Source organism: Oreochromis niloticus, linkage group LG2 (genome assembly GCF_001858045.2).
Source record: "Oreochromis niloticus isolate F11D_XX linkage group LG2, O_niloticus_UMD_NMBU, whole genome shotgun sequence".
Lineage (NCBI taxonomy): Eukaryota > Metazoa > Chordata > Actinopteri > Cichliformes > Cichlidae > Oreochromis > Oreochromis niloticus.
The window spans coordinates 2,326,010-2,342,007 of record NC_031966.2 but is presented as its reverse complement, the minus strand read 5'-3'; the positions used below and the strand labels follow the sequence as shown (position 1 = coordinate 2,342,007).

At 39.3% G+C, this 15,998-nt stretch overlaps 1 protein-coding gene across 5 annotated transcripts in view; it reads left to right on the top strand.

The window, feature by feature from the left end:
* csnk1a1 (casein kinase 1, alpha 1) overlaps positions 1–13,708 on the top strand; it is a 29,459-nt gene extending 15,751 nt beyond the window's left edge. For 2 of the 5 annotated variants that reach the window (XM_019362711.2, XM_003454307.5), the window contains exons 5-11: positions 3,390–3,473; positions 7,508–7,647; positions 7,928–8,006; positions 8,260–8,334; positions 8,609–8,715; positions 9,058–9,206; positions 12,924–13,708. In XM_019362711.2, the coding sequence (XP_019218256.1) occupies positions 3,390–3,473; positions 7,508–7,647; positions 7,928–8,006; positions 8,260–8,334; positions 8,609–8,715; positions 9,058–9,206; positions 12,924–12,931 (642 nt within the window). In that variant the 3' untranslated portion in view covers positions 12,932–13,708. Of the gene's footprint in view, positions 1–3,389; positions 3,474–7,507; positions 7,648–7,927; positions 8,007–8,259; positions 8,335–8,608; positions 8,716–9,057; positions 9,212–12,923 lie in introns of those variants that run through there. The other 3 variants (XM_005458835.4, XM_005458836.4, XM_005458834.4) reach the window with 3 other exon arrangements.
* Positions 13,709–15,998: the final 2,290 nt, after the last annotated feature.

The following is a 15,998-nucleotide window of genomic DNA, read 5'->3' as shown; positions in this document are numbered from 1 at the left end:
CCACACAGAGCTTCTTGATGGATGATGAAGTAATGTTATCAGAGGTTTGTGGCAGTTGCTTTTTTCCCCTCCCATTTTTGTCCTACATTAATCCTACCAAGCACACCTCCACAGTTAGACCCAACAATTTTTCCCAGGATAACTAAATTTTACTCATAGCCTTTTCCACCACATCAGTCCCTCCCTGTCGTTGTCCCATGCATTGAAGCTACATGAAAAAGCTCCTCGGGACAGACAGACGTCAGCCTTCACGCCTAATATGAAAATTGATATCTGCACTGTGTCAGTGTTGTCTGCGCTTTTATCAGCAGCTAATGAAAAAGCCAGATAGCTCCCTCTGTGACCTCGGATGTAAGATTGCCTCCCTCACTCTGCTATGGTGTTTTGTCTTTTTTGACAAACCCTTGGCATGCACCGCTACAAAAACGCTCTGAGAAACTCTTTAAAGCACAAGCAAGGTCTTCAGACCATTTTGAGATGGTCACAAAACCCAATGATGTTGTAGAAATACTTTAATCTAGTGGCAGGTTGCTGTCTCTTCATGGGATGGCTTGAATTTTGGGATATGTAGTTTATCGTCACTTTATGTATGTTTATATTTAATCTCTCGTGGCAGATTAGGCCCGCAGCCTGGTGTGTGACACAAGTGGTGTAGAGCACTTAACACAGAAGAGATCACAGTGACTATCTGCTAAAGCTGTGTCCACACTGGAAACAGTTTGCTGTTCTTTGAATTGGCAGCTGTTAACTTGTGGACGTTACAGGCTTCTGATACATTTAGTACCAGATGGGATGTTAGTCAACAGTATTTTTCATTCTCACTGGTAGTCACTTCAGTGACTCACCTGGAAGTTGAGAAACATGAACCTTGGGTCCCACCCTCATGTGTACTTATTAATATAATCAGTATTACCAGCATTTAACCTCTAAGAGTTTTAAATCCTGTCAAGTTGTCCCTGTCTTACTCATTTTTTTTTCTGTACTGCTTGCATGCAAAAGTTAAAAACTACCATAAATCAACATTATGAGTATCATGTTTGCTTTGCAGTTTTAGTAGAATTAAGGTGAAACGGAGCATTTGGTGATGGTTTTAATAGTGGTAAAAGTAAAGCTTTTCATTGAATTCAGGCATTGTATTTATAAAGCTTTCCAGTGGAAATCCTAACAGCTTCCCATTTTAAGAACCTTGCTCAGTTACTTGGAGGCTTTTAACCTAAAAATTACAACTTTGTGTACAGTTTGCTTTTGAATATTTTTTTGTACTTGACATGCAGAAAGTTCTTCCTAGTATTGAAATATGCTGATGAATTATAATTGCTAAAGAAATGAGAGTAAGAAGCTGGGCTGACAATTTTAAGGAAAGTAAGGCGTTGGGCCACTCCTTGATATGCAGCCACCCCACAGGCCCTGTGAGTAAGAGTGCTGTCATTATGGAAACAACAAGTCCCAACAGGATAAAAAGTTTTCATCAAAAGAGAGAGGTTATTATTCAGTTTGGTATTCATTTAGGCACAGATTGTACTCGGATGTGCAAACTATAGTCATGGATTTGTTTAATGCTTTTTCGTAGTCCAATCTGTGCCCACTTCAGAGAACAAAGCTGTGCTGAATTAGTATAGTGTTGTGCATGCTTGTACAGACCTTGGCATGTGAAGTATAATATTGATGAGGCACACCTAATGTTAGACTGAGGCTTCCTTTGCTTGGTCATGGCCTCAAAAATCCCAACATGGGTCATTTATGCCTGTGTTGCTGGTGCGTTTGTGACAAGGAAAGTGTCCAGTAAAAACAAGTTATCTGTGTGCTGGGTATATTTTGTCTGAGATTCATTTTTAGCTTTGCTCTGTGTTTGCTGTGCTATTTGAATACCCAGGGTAAATATTGCACTGTGTAGCCTATATTGCGCTTCACTTATGCAAGTATGCTAGAGTCGAGGCCAGTAACACTCGACTTCCTCTTTCGCTGGCTTATACCTCACCTATTAAAGAGCTAAAATCACACTTCAAGTTTGTTATAAGAGCTGTCATATTTCATAGCAGTGTTGACCATATAAAAAAACAACTTTTGTATTATTGTTATTTATGTGCTGAGAATGTCTAAGGCTACGTCCACATGTACCCGGGTATTTTTGAAAATGCAGATCTTTCTATGTGTTTGCACCTTTCATCCACACGTAAACGGCGTTTTCGGTCACTGAAAACGGAGATTTTTTAAAACGCCTGCCAGGGTGGATATTTTCGAAAACTCCGTTTTTGCATTTACGTGTGGACGAGGAAAACTGAGAAAACGCAGTGTCAAAGGTGTGCGCCTTTTTTGACGTCACACTGTGCGCCACGTTATTGTTTCGGTGAAATGAATTTCTACAATACTGTTACTGTTAATTGTACTCTCTGCAGTGTTTAAATGCTTACATATACACACACAGTTACTGTCCCTCCACACATACGACTCGGTTCTGCTTCTATGCCCCATCTTTGTTTACTATTTCCCACCGAGGCTTCTAGACTTCTGATTGGCCAACATTTCTACACGGTTAGGAATATATCGCCACCTGTTGCGTTGGCATGTTCCTAGCAGCGTTTTCCTTCATTTCTGCATTTACGTGTGGACGGGATTATTTTTTAAAACGGAAACGGAAAATCTCCATTTTCAAAGATACCCGTGTACGTGTGGACGTAGCCTAACTTGAATAGAACCAGATTTTTTGGTTTGTTATTTTTAAATCGCACCAAATCACAAACCACACATTACCTTAGAACATTAAATCTTTGGTAAGGTTGCACTGTATCAGAGGAAATCTTGGGTGTTATTTTCAGACTTTACAAGTGACTTATTAACCACTTTTTTTTGTTTTTGGCAGTACTAACCCAACTGTAGAAAAGACGTTAACCCATGAATTTGCATTTTTAACATGCTTTATGCTTCATGTTGATATAAAATACTCTTCACCACTCGTCACTACCAGTTTACCAAAACCCCACTTGTGCCCAGGTCTTTTTGGAGATATGGCACTTGCTATCTATTTCCCCCAAGTGTTTGTCAGACATCATAATGAAGCATCCATGTGTCCCATATTACACACACACTTTTGATCTGATCTTTCCATGGTTGTCCTGACAGAAGAAAACCAGAATATGATTTCTTCTAGACAGGTGGCCAGAATGATCACATCTGTAGCACGGTTATTTAAAGTGTCTTTCTTATTTAGATCCAGTATCGCATGTACGAAAACCAGTGCATATCCTAGCTGTACAGGACAGTGTTAGTAGTTAAAAGGAGAAAAAAATGTGGGTACAAACAGAACTGCCTGTTGTACTCATGTTAACTGTAACTGAAGGTGGATGGAGGCTGTGTAATTTTGACCCCTGCCCCTCTACTGTCTGCCCTAGTGTTTAGACTCGTCAGTGGGGAAGAGGAAAAGAAGCTTGGCTGTTAGCTCTTCTCAGGATCCATCTTTCTCAGGATTAAACCAGGTGTGACCTTTACCACAACACCAGCTGCCTCACAACTGCAGTTGTCGCTTTGCAATCATATTTTACTACACTGGTTTAAAATGAATTAGCCCACCAGCACCCATCTTGCAGTTGCATAATGCCCAGCGTATATACTCCATCTAACAGAGTGAATCTTGTTAGTATTGGCTAAGAAGTAGTTGTCATTGCCATGTGATATAACAAAGACGCTGAATTCATCTAAATTATACACGAGTGCCTGACTGTCCTCATTGGCCTAAGAGGAAGTGAAATGACTTAAACTGCAATTAGTTTTATTACAGATGAATCAAACCTAAGTAGGTTTAAGCAGTGGTGAAATGTATTTACCAGAACCTTAATAACAAGAAGTCAGTGAGCTAATAGTAACAAAAATTGGCGAAACAGCAGAAACATTAATTTATCATAGAATCTAATGTTCTGCTTGATTCTTGTGAAGTGTTTCATACTTTACCAGTACTGGTGGGTGGTGGGACTGACAGAGCAGTGTGCACTGTGTAGATCTAGTTTTTCACACAGAAAAATGGAAGTTTATTTCATTTTCACCAATAAGACTGTTGTCTTTATGTACCAGCAGGACAGCAGCAAATCGCATTTAACGTGACTGACATGCAGTGATAAACTGTTTGACCTGCTTTAGTGCCTCGATGTTGAGGCATTGAAGTTGCCTGGTTCTTTATGCCCTTTTTTAAAGGTTGCTTATAGTTGCTGTTTTTGGTTATCTAAACCTAAAATTAAATCTTTCAATAAGAGACGTTTAAAGTCTTAAAACTAAGCTGAGGCTGTGCTGGGGGACATTATTTATGTCATCCCAGTGAAGTTGAACTGCATGTGCGACCTCTGTAGAGTCCAGTTATCATGTCATGCTAGTGACTCTGACCATAGCCAAATATAAAAACTACTTTAAAAAAAATAAGCCTCATTGTTGCCCGTCTAGTGCATCAGTTAATTTCATTACCACCAACACAACCAATGGCAGAGGTCAGGTTTTTCTGAAAATCTTGTGAATGCGATCAAGAAAGTTGCCTTGAATTTTCAAATTGATGCAATAAGTGTCTGCTTGAGGCTGAGGGGTAGCACTGGCAGTCACCAGTATTTTATTTTTTGAACAGTGTATCTGGGGCTTAAAACTATGAAATAATGACTAATTTGTCAGTTGTGAAAATAACATGGGCCAGTACAGTGAATTGTACTTGGCTGCACTTTTTAGGAGACTTTAGGTGCGCTCACTCAAAGACTGGAGTGAGTAGGATTTCTGTCTTGATAGGAGGTTTGGTCATTTTATAACAGGGTGTTTGTGTGTGTGAACACTGAATTATGGCTGCATGCCTTAATTATAGAGATGAGACACCTTAATTTGAATTTTTTTTTTTCTCCCAGTCCCTTGACCAGTCACATTTGGGAGCTATTAATTTTCCCCCCCCTCAGTCATAAATGGCAATATTATATTGGCTGTGGGTGTGCATTTTTATTTAATTTTTTTGTTTTAAAGTGGGGGGTTCTCTACACAAAAAAAGAATTGTAGAGCGCATGCCAGGTGTTGAAAGGTACTGTTTGAATGTTTAAGGAAGTGCTGAAGGCAGACCAGCATTTCTCTATATTGTAGGGGGTCACAGTAATGGTCTATCCAGTTGATGTGGTAAACTATGCAAAACTCGTATTGTTGGAAAGGTGTGTTCTCTGGACATGTGTTTTTACCCCTCAGCCATAAAAGGTCGATGGGGGTACTGTCGTCAGTGGCGGTTTGTAATTGTGACAGCTTGAGAGTGAGGTGACATAGGAGCTTCAAATCGATACCATAGGCGTATCGACTTAAAATCCCCTTACCAGTGACTTTGACCTCAAGGCCAAGGACGGAGGTCAAGTTTTCTGAACATTTTGTGAATGCCATAACTCAAAGAAGTCACCTAGGATTTTCACAATGATACCATAGGTGCCTCTGCTAAAAACCTTGGACGAGTTTGAATCTCACTGACCTTGACTTGAAGATCAGAGGTCAAGTTTTCTGATTAACTTGAGAACAAGGCGATTTAAGATTTTTGACATCGCTAGTTGAGGTGTAGTCTTTGTTTTGTTTTTTGTTTGTTTTGTTTGTTTGTTTTTAGGGCTTGTTACAGAGCCTTCTGCAGTTGATATAGATTGTGGGAAACTGAAGTGTTGCCGCCTTCAGCAAAAATGGCGTCTGTAAGCAACGCTTGCAAGCGAACCATGCCATCATGGGGCATCCATCCCTAACAAACTTGATATTCATTTGAATTCTACACCACTTTTAAAATTATACCCAACAATGAATTGGCATGTTTTAATTAGGGAAAAAGTATGTCCCAGACTCGTACACAACCATTTTGTTTTTGTGTGGAAAGGCAGACACCAAGAAAGAGCCCAAGAAAACTCTAGACCACCTGTCAGAGGGTTAAATAACAAGGCTGTGGTTCTAATCACCTTCCAGCCTGGAGCTTCTGTTTATAATGGTCGTTTTGGAGATGTGATAAAGGTGCTCTGCCCATATAAGTAATTCAATAACTTTTATCTTATACTTTAGATAAGTCGCCCATTTCTATTTTCAAGTGTCGTCATCAAGCCTTTATTTGAACTTGGAGTGGGGTTTTTTTTGGGGGGGGGTTTAGCATTTAAGTGTGTGCTTTTAAACAAGAAAATTGGGGGGGGGGGCGGAGGGTTGTTTTGTTGTTGTTTTGTTTTTTGTGACAAATGTTATGCAGGTAAACTATTAAATATTGCAATTTCTAAAATGGAGACCAGAGTTGGGCAGAAGTGTCCAAATACTTTTTAAAGTAATGAGTAAAGTAAGGATTACATTGCAAAAAGTAATTTGATTACTGTAACTTTCCCGTAAGCACACTGCGTTACTAAAGTATGATTTTGTTTGTGAGAGTGCGTCATGACAATGACATACAAGTGTGTGACGTCCATGGCTGCCACAGACGTGTGCAGATTACTTTTGAAAATAAATAATCAGTAAAGTAATGGGATTACTTTCTTGAAGAAGTAACCAGTGACTACTTTTTTCAAGTAACTTGACCATCAATGATGGAGACCAATGAGCAGTTTGTTGCTCACTTTATTATTTTAAAATATTTATTATTGCTCTTTTAATAAGACAAAAGTACTCTTTATCCAGTTACTCGATTAATCAATGGAATAATCAAGAAAATACCAGATTATTACAGTAATCAATGGCGGCAGTAGACATTCTGTCATGGTTTGGGACTGAATTTCAGCCAGTAACGTTGGATCTTGGTAAAATTATGAATGCAGAAGAGTACATCATGCAATGCCAACTGGAAAGTGTCTAGCTTTAGTTTTAAAAATGACAGTGATTTCAAATAAGCTTCCAGGTAAAGGCGTATCTGGATAGAGGCGGGGCGAGGGGGACCCAAAACCAAAATAAAACAGTGGAGCTGTGAACCCAGACCGCATTATTATTGAAGCCGTGGTGTCATGTTGACAGAGTGGAACAAAAGACTGCTAACCTCCAAATGAAGCTCGGGCAGTCGTCCCAGAAGGCTACTTAAGGGTGGTCAATACCAAATACGGACTGAAGCTTGTTAAACTTTTTTTATTTCTATGTATTATTTGCATGTGTCTATAAATCACTGCACCCATTTACTTAACAAAGCATAAATGACGGCTTTCGCCAGACTTTTGCACAGTGCTGTAAATGCAAAATAGAGAATCGGTAGTTGAGTAATAGATCGATGATTAAAATGGCTTTTTACAGTCATTTAAAAGACATTGCACTTCAGTCTAGTCTCAGTTCATATAAATAAATAAATAAATAATAAAGAGTGCAGTGCCCCCACCCTCCAAGCACACTCCGCTGAGCAGCTGATATGAACTCGTACGCTTTTGCATATTGACATCATCACAAGGTTACATTCATCGTTGAGTAATGTTGCCATTTGTTTTACAGAAGGACAAAAAGGATGATTTTAATGAAAAAACTCTTTGTTCATCGGTAACCGATAACTAACTAGTCTTCTGTCCCTCTCCATCAGTTGTTCCTTATTGACTTTGGTTTGGCAAAGAAGTACAGAGACAACCGAACACGACAACACATCCCATACAGAGAAGACAAGAACCTGACTGGCACGGCACGCTATGCTTCCATCAACGCGCACCTGGGCATTGAGCAGAGGTCTGTGCAAACATTTGATAGACAGTCTTCAAAAATGCCTTTCAAAGGAAATTATAGGTTACTTTTTTCCCAACAGTGTGTTAAGAATCAAGAAATTTTTAAAAAATGACTAAATGGGCTTTTTGCTAAGCAAAGCAGTCCTGGGTTACATTGTATCTTAGTAATACTGCCACAGCAACAATTTCTAAGAGAATGAAAAATAATAATGAATATTTTGACGGTGCCAGGGAAACACTAATGCACCCCTTCTGTACTCAATGAACACTTTTTTTGTCCTCAGTCGCCGTGATGATATGGAGTCACTAGGCTACGTGCTGATGTACTTCAACAGAACCAGTCTGCCATGGCAGGGATTAAAGGTATGTCGCTGACTTTGACACGCAGCAGGTAAAGACAGTAGTTTTGTTTGTGTTGGACGTGTGGATAGAGAGAAACTGAAGACGCAGGACACAATGATATTTTGTGGTATCGCTCACCTAGTATGAGTTAGAGATGCACTGATTGTAACTTCTTTCTGGCTCAGACTCAGTGAGTGCACCTGTAGCCTGAGTGCATTTAGTGTAACAGTGGGTTGTGGCGTAAACATGCCGTTTGTATTTTTGTGTTGTCCAGGCTGCCACAAAGAAGCAGAAGTATGAAAAGATTTCTGAAAAGAAGATGTCCACCCCAGTTGAGGTCCTCTGTAAGGTAAAAACACTCTAACCCCACAACAGCAAGATTTTGAGACCTACATGTTCAATGTTCTCACACCCACACAGAGAAAAACCTAAATAGACCATACAAAGATGCCAGAGCTAGCAAAATGAACACATTGAATTTTATATGTAATATTAGCCAGGTCAACTTCAGTTTAAAAAATCAAATAAAAATGGCGTTTTCCTGCAGTTATGTCATGTTCAGGGTTAAACAGGCACAATGATCAAAGCGGTGCACACTCAGTTGTATGAATGCATATTTGCAGGGTTTCCCAGCAGAATTTGCCATGTATCTAAACTACTGCCGTGGCTTGCGCTTTGAGGAGGCTCCAGACTACATGTATCTGCGCCAGCTGTTTCGCATCCTCTTCAGGTGAACACACGTGTCCAACTTTCTGTAAATGGCTGTCAGTTTGGGGTCGGTGAGCTTTGAGAGCTAAATGCAATTACCAGCAGTTAACCCCAAACACGTGTCTTTACTACATTCTGAAATTCAATGCTGATTCCATTACCTAATATTTTGTATGCAGTTGCAAACTTTTAGTAAAGACTGATTTGTATGCTTTTGAATAAACTGAAATGTTTCCTTCCTTTCACCCTGCCCGCTCCCATCGTACATCCTTTCACATCTTTTATTTCTTTGTTTCTTTCCTACAAAATTATTTTAAACTGTTCAATGTTAATGTTGGTATACTATTTCTCTGTGTGTTTTAAGGACTCTGAACCACCAGTATGACTACACATTTGACTGGACCATGCTGAAACAGAAAGCCGCTCAGCAGGGGGCCTCCTCCGGGGGCCAGGGCCAGCAGGCACAAACCCCCACAGGCAAGCAAACTGACAAACCCAAGCCTAACATGAAAGGTTAGTAGCAAACAGCCAAGTGACGTTTTTTACAGGCGCCAATAGCTCATATAGTCATTCAGCATTATATTCAGGACTTACTGGGTTTATTTTGTTTGTTTTTTTATTGTTTTGTTTTATTATTAGAATACCCTATTCCATACCCCAGTGCCCCTGGAGAACAAACAAGCACCAAATTGGAAATAAAGCCAAAACGATATTGTTGCTGAAATGAAGTCAAGCCACATTATAAGCCCGAGGCACAACAATAATAATAATAATGATGATAATAATAATAATAATAATAATGCTAATAATAATATTGGAAAAGAGAGAAATATTTAATTAGAAGCAAAGACGTCCTTGGGGAATTTGACTACTAACTTTGCTGTCATGCTATTCTGTCCTTTTTCGGGGGTTGGACTACAGCCTTTCTCTGCTGTCGCAATGTTTTAATACTGACCAACTATCATTCTTGATTCTTCTGCAGTTGCTAACATTTCCTATCCAAACTTGAAAATGCTGAACATGTTGTCCGTTCCATGTTACATGATTGAGATGGTTACGCGCTGTATGGCAATGGCAGCTATAGACTGCTGCTGTGTTTGTGTATAAAAACATTTTGTACACATTTGATAAATTGAATAACATCAACAAATAGCAACAAATCAGGAATTTCAAAAGTGTCTGCATCAGATGTTTTTGATGCAGCGCCCTGTTTAACAGGGATTTCTCTGCTTCTTTCTTCTATCTACATAAAGATGCAAAAGGAACACGTGTATATATGTATACACACATACACGTGTGTACTGTTTGAAGATGTCAGAACTTGACATAATTCCAAAGTTCTTTGTATTTATTTACTGATTATAAGGCTATAATAAATACTGTCCGATATTGACTGTAAATTATGTGGCTTTTTTCTTTAATTTCTTCTAAACCCAAATCACTCTCAAATGCATATCATTGTGACAGCTGGCATTACGTGGCCAGGTTTGCATTAGAACCCATTTTGGCCCAACAAGACTTGGAGCTGTGATTATCTTGCTGTAGCAGAACCTCATGGCAGCACACACGTGACCAGTAGCATGTTCTTTGTTACTTTTGTTGCTCTGTTGTGCCACATGACTTGGAGAATAAGACCAGTCTAGAAGACTCACATCATTTAATATCTGTCAAGTGATCAGCGTGCTTGTCTCTTGATCTTGTGCACAAAGTTTTGCACACCATAATCTACATGTTATAGTTGGTTGCAGTCACCAGAGGGCAGTGTTAAAACAACTGCTCGTATGCAGTGCTGTTTGTGATGCTAGTTTAGTTTAGCTTCATCAGTCTATTGCACAGCCATGTTCACAATGAGAACTCCGGCAGGCACAGGAAGAACATGCAAACTCCACACAGAGCCAGTTTGAACAGCCACATGCAGTTTGTTGCATCAAAGTGGTACATGTATGCCAGTAGTATAGAAACTACCACTGACACCCTGTATGTCTGTCTGTGGATGATGGTTTGCTGTTTTATAGTTACATGTTGTGGTTCAGGTGAGATGAAATGCATTGTTACATATACTGAAGCTCAGCCTCATTAATCATCACCTTTTTCTCACTTCTAAAATATTTCACCATTTAAAGTAGTTTATTTACTGCAGTTGTGATACAGCATGGTTCCATGTAACATTAGCACCCACATGTTGTGCATGCACACTACCGTCAAAGGTTTTAGAACACTCCAATTTTGGGGGGTTTAGCTCAGCGGGCGACCACGTGCCATACAGCTGAGAGCGGCTGGCCCGGGTTTGAATCCAACCTGCCGCCCTTTGTCGCATATCTGCCCCCGCTTTCCTGTCCTTTCTTCAATGAGGCCATCAAATAAAGCAGAAAAAGCCAAATGAAATGTATATACATTTTTTTTTGTTGTTGTTTTTAAAGAACCCCAATTTTTCCAGTTACTTATTGCAATTCAAGTCATTCAAGTCCAATGAAAAACTCGAAATGGTACAAAGGCTGATCAAGCCTTAAAACATGGTACTACTATTACTACATGAACCTAGTTAGTCAGAACTACCTCAGGAAAAAAGAACAAGATGGTGAGCTTGAAAACATGGAGTGTCCGGCACAGTCTGCAGACTTAAACCCCATCCAGCTGGTTTGGGATGAACTGGACAGAAGAGTGAAAGCAAAGCAGCCTACAAGGTTCACATTTATGGGAACTTCTGCTACAGATATGGGAGAATATTTGATTCCTATTGTAGAAGGAAAGCCTCGGCTGTGTTCAGCTGTTATATCTGCCAAAGGAGGCTACTCTGATCAGTCAGAAGGTCAGAATATATTTTGGTCTGTAATAAGGTTGGGCGATTGGACGAATATGTCGATGATAGGCTGAGCCTTTGCCGATCGGAAGTTTGCTAATAATGTTGGTTGAAGCTAAGAGAAGCAGTCAACAGAAAAAAATAATAGTGCTGTTTTAACAGCATCCTCTTCCAGCTGCAAGCAAATGTAGCAATTCATTTACTTAAACTCATAACAGAAAGAAAGAAATGTTCAGAAAAAAACAAAAACATTTTATTTAAATAAAAAAACACGATGGTGGAGCGGGAAGCAAAGAGAAACTGGCTTCTTTTTTCCACTCTGTGTTTACAGCTTTACAGTGTTTGTGTCTGACACACTCGACCAAACAACTAATACAAAATTAAACAAAGTCAGTTAAAAATCAAAATGTCTCAGCCAATCATGAAAGAAAAAACTCAGATGTAATGTTAAGCCTTTGTGTGATTTGGCACATCTCAAATAAATAGATGAATAATCCAAAATGTATCTGTATTAATACTGAAACAGGAAAAGAAGGTAAAATATTCCCTCCAAACAAAACGTATAAATTCTGAATGCACAAGTCAGTCCGTGCGTGACTACATTGCTCCGCCCATCAGAAAGTCTGTACCTGTGTGAGTATATTGCCTGTCGTCTGTTATTGGACTGACGATTGTCGGTTGGAAAATTAACTGATTCCACGATTTCTTCTTAAACTCCAATTCCTTTCATTTCAGAATACAATGAGACATTAATCAACATCATTTTCAATAAAAACTGGAAACATTGGGGTTTTCTAAAACTTTGATGGGTAGTGTACATTGGTGAGCTCACAAAATGCTACTAAATATCAACATTAAATTTAGCTGAATGAATGATGGTGATGCTCAAAGTAGTAATGTAGTTACAACCTATGGGTTTGTAGTTCTTTTGGTAAACATTTGTTCACTAATGGTGATACTGAAATTCCACACACCTTAATGTGTTCTATATGGTTACTAAAACATCGTGTTGCCTGTGTAGGCTCACACTAGCTGAGAGTATTGATGTTGTTTCAGTAACTCTAGTTTGAAATGAAACAGACAGCAGGTAGCTTGAATGAGGAATCTGGTAAATCCCAAAAGGTTGATGCTGTTCATCTGAACGTTTTCAGATTCACTTACCTGGATGATCGAGCATGCATCAAGACATTTGTAGGGAACCTTCTAGGGAACTAGCGTTGTAGGACACTGATACCAAGTTTGGGGACTTGCTGTAGTTGTCCTCCTGTGTTTTACACCTGTGTGCTGTTTGGAGTTCTTTGCTGCTGACCTTTTGCTTTCACTGCGCTACATGCTTACACTTGCTGGTGTGGGTGCTGAGTTTGTCCATATCTGTGGCACCATCTCTGCTCCTAAACAACTGTGGTAATGATGCTTCTGTCTGTCTCTAGGTTTTTGAGGGGTCTGCTCTGAGCAGAGCTCCTGAAGTGTTGGTGACCAGGACTAATAAGTCTCCCTTCCTGGATAAGCGACAAACAAGAAAGTCTTTCCTTCCATCATAACTGTCTATGTAATGGAAATATATAGATTTACACACACCTTTGTCAGTTGTGTTATCTATATATTCATATATGTGTATATATAATAAACCCTCCACTCTGAAAGAAAATCAGTTTTTTTTTTTTGTTTGTTTGTTTTTTGTTTTTGTTTTTAGGATGTGGAGGCTGTAGCCCCTTCTCTCCCCCCCCAGACACACATACCCTTTCCCCATCCACCCTTCTGTCCCCGTCTCTGTTCTCCTCTGTGTTGACTTTGTTTCTTTGGAAACTGAAGTTGAGATCAGCTGACCGTTTTTCTGTTTTTCCTCTCCTAGTAGAAACATCTCAAAGCATCTCTTCTCTTCCCATTCAGTTATTTCACTCCCTCCTTTTACCAAGCAAATGTTAAACATGTAAACCTAAAACCTGTTCTCCCTTTTGTTTCTTATATAATTGAATGACACACCCCTGGATGTTATTTACTAAAAAAAAAAAAAATCAAATGTTGATTTTTTTTTTCTTCTTCTGGTTTTCTTTTTGTTTTCCTATGGTGATTAGGAGTTTGCCTGTTAATAAGCAGTGGATGGCAGTCAATGGTAGAATGATACTCTGGCTCTCTCCCTCTCTAGAGCTCTGAATGATAAATCTGTTGTTAAATCTTCTCCATAAATGCCAATAAAAATATTACATAACTCAGAGCAAGCACAAGTTCTTATCAGCCACCTTCACATGAAAACTGTGTAGAAAGCACCAGTCGGGCATGATCTGTGAGCGTGCATCTGTTGCTTGGTTTTCGTGTTTTTTCCCAGCAGGTACCATTATAAAGAAATCCTCTTCACCAGAATATTGGGGATATTCACATGGTATTTAAAAATCCCCCTTCCACTGTTTTTTAATCTGGCTTCCAAAAATGATCACTCATCGTTACACTGAGTATACAAACGTCAATTTTTAATTTACTATTTCTTTTCCTTTCCCCCCCTTTTTAAGGCTTTAGATTGAGCGTGCTGGATCATGAGACCACACTGTTTAAAGCTCTGTCTCAAGTTATCACACGTATACCAGTCGTTTGTTAGGTGTATGAAGTACACTGGGATAAGTTTTTCTTGCTCAGAGATGTCCTTTATTATAAAGATTCAGTGATTATAAAATATATGGCTGTCTTTGATTTTTTTTTTTTTTTTCCCCCCTTTTTTCCTTTTTTTTTTTGTTTCCATCAGTCAAACTTCTCGTCAAACATTGAGTCTTGTACACTGTACACAGGTTAGCACTGTAGCCTCGTACCAATATACCACTAAACAACTTATTTCCAAATAAACGTTGAGACGCTTTTGGGGGGTTTTGTTTTTGAGAATGATCTAGATTAATAAGACTGGCTGACCCAGCTAAGGTTGAAACATACATCAGTCTCACCATGTCGTGCTGTTACTATAGGTATGAACTATGCATTTATTAACAGTAATAAGTCCAATCTGACTACATCAAACTGTAAATTCATCATCTATGCCTCACCTTGCTATTGTTAGCATGTGACTTTGGAAAAACCAACCTTGGTAGTTGGAATGTGACATGTACAGAAACACGGTGACCTAAACTGCAACTTGTGATGCCAAGCACTAATTATCGAAGTTCATTTTAAGGATGGAAACGCTCGCACCTAGATCGACCCTGGGTTCACGCATCTGCCTTCAAGGGACTCTTCATTTTACATGCAAGAGGAAGATGTTGGCTGTATGAAACCAGTAAAGTATACTGGCAGCATGAATCAGCTTATGAATAAAGATCAAACTAATATGAATGTTAGACCCTAGCCTGATGGCAGCAGAGCTGCTGCGAAGCAACAGTCTGCACAAGACACAGCACTCTGTAGTTTGTATTATATGAATGTGAGCTGTTGCACATTGGGCAGCTATTTTACTAAAACAGGCAGGAAAGCCAGCACAAATGATGTGCAAGTTTACATACTTATATCATTTAGTGCAAATAATTGTTTCCACTAAATATTTGGATGTGTGTAAGATCCTACTGTAGCTGTTGGGTCGACTTGATGTCTCTGTTGGGGGTCCAGCTGGCACAAAACAGATAACACAAACTTTGCAGTAAACATTTTTGAATACCAACCATAACACAGCAGTACAAACCATGAACTTCTGCACAATCAACACCAAATATGTGGAGTCATAGTGACAGGTGCACCAACAGATCCATAAATACTAATGTCTCCATCCTTTGCATGCTCCATATTTTATACAGTGTTTTACAGGCGACCTCCATCAGCCCCCAACAGTTAAACAAGCTGTAACGTTTCTAATGAGACATTATTCCTGGAGGTCAATGTGAGCACTCGGCAGGTAACTCCAATAAGATGGACAAAGTATAAACACATGAATGGAAATCCCGGCAACAGTCTGACATCCCTGTGTTGGTGTCGATGTGGTTCCTGGGCTGTTTTTGTAACAATGTGAAATTTGTGACTTAACCTGGACGTGAAATAAATGATAATTACACTGTGGGTGTGTCTAGTGTACTGCGCACCCACAGCTGTCCTGAAGTAGGCTTGACATACCAACACGAAGTAACTCCAAACCTTAGTAAGCTAACCTAAATCTAACAGTAGTTCTGTTGCCTAAACCTGACCAAACTGTAACAAGAATATTGAAAAACTAAAATAGTGACTGCTGTGAGCTTTTCTGTTTGTTTTTATAAGAAACGTCCCCACTGTTGTCTTTTGGAACTGACCAGGACATTGGTCAGTTCTAATTATGCTCCTGGAACAACATCAGTTCTGTTTATTATGGGGCTGAAACGGCACCAATACAGCAGAAGATGTAACGTATCATCTTTAACATTTCAACGTTAAGGGTCAATTACTAGAACTGTTTGGTTTTTGGTATCTACGTTCAAGGTGAGCATCTTTCTCCACTTACATCAAAAACACTTTCTTTTCTTGGGAGAATGTTCAAAAAACTGAGTTTAAAAGCAAACTCT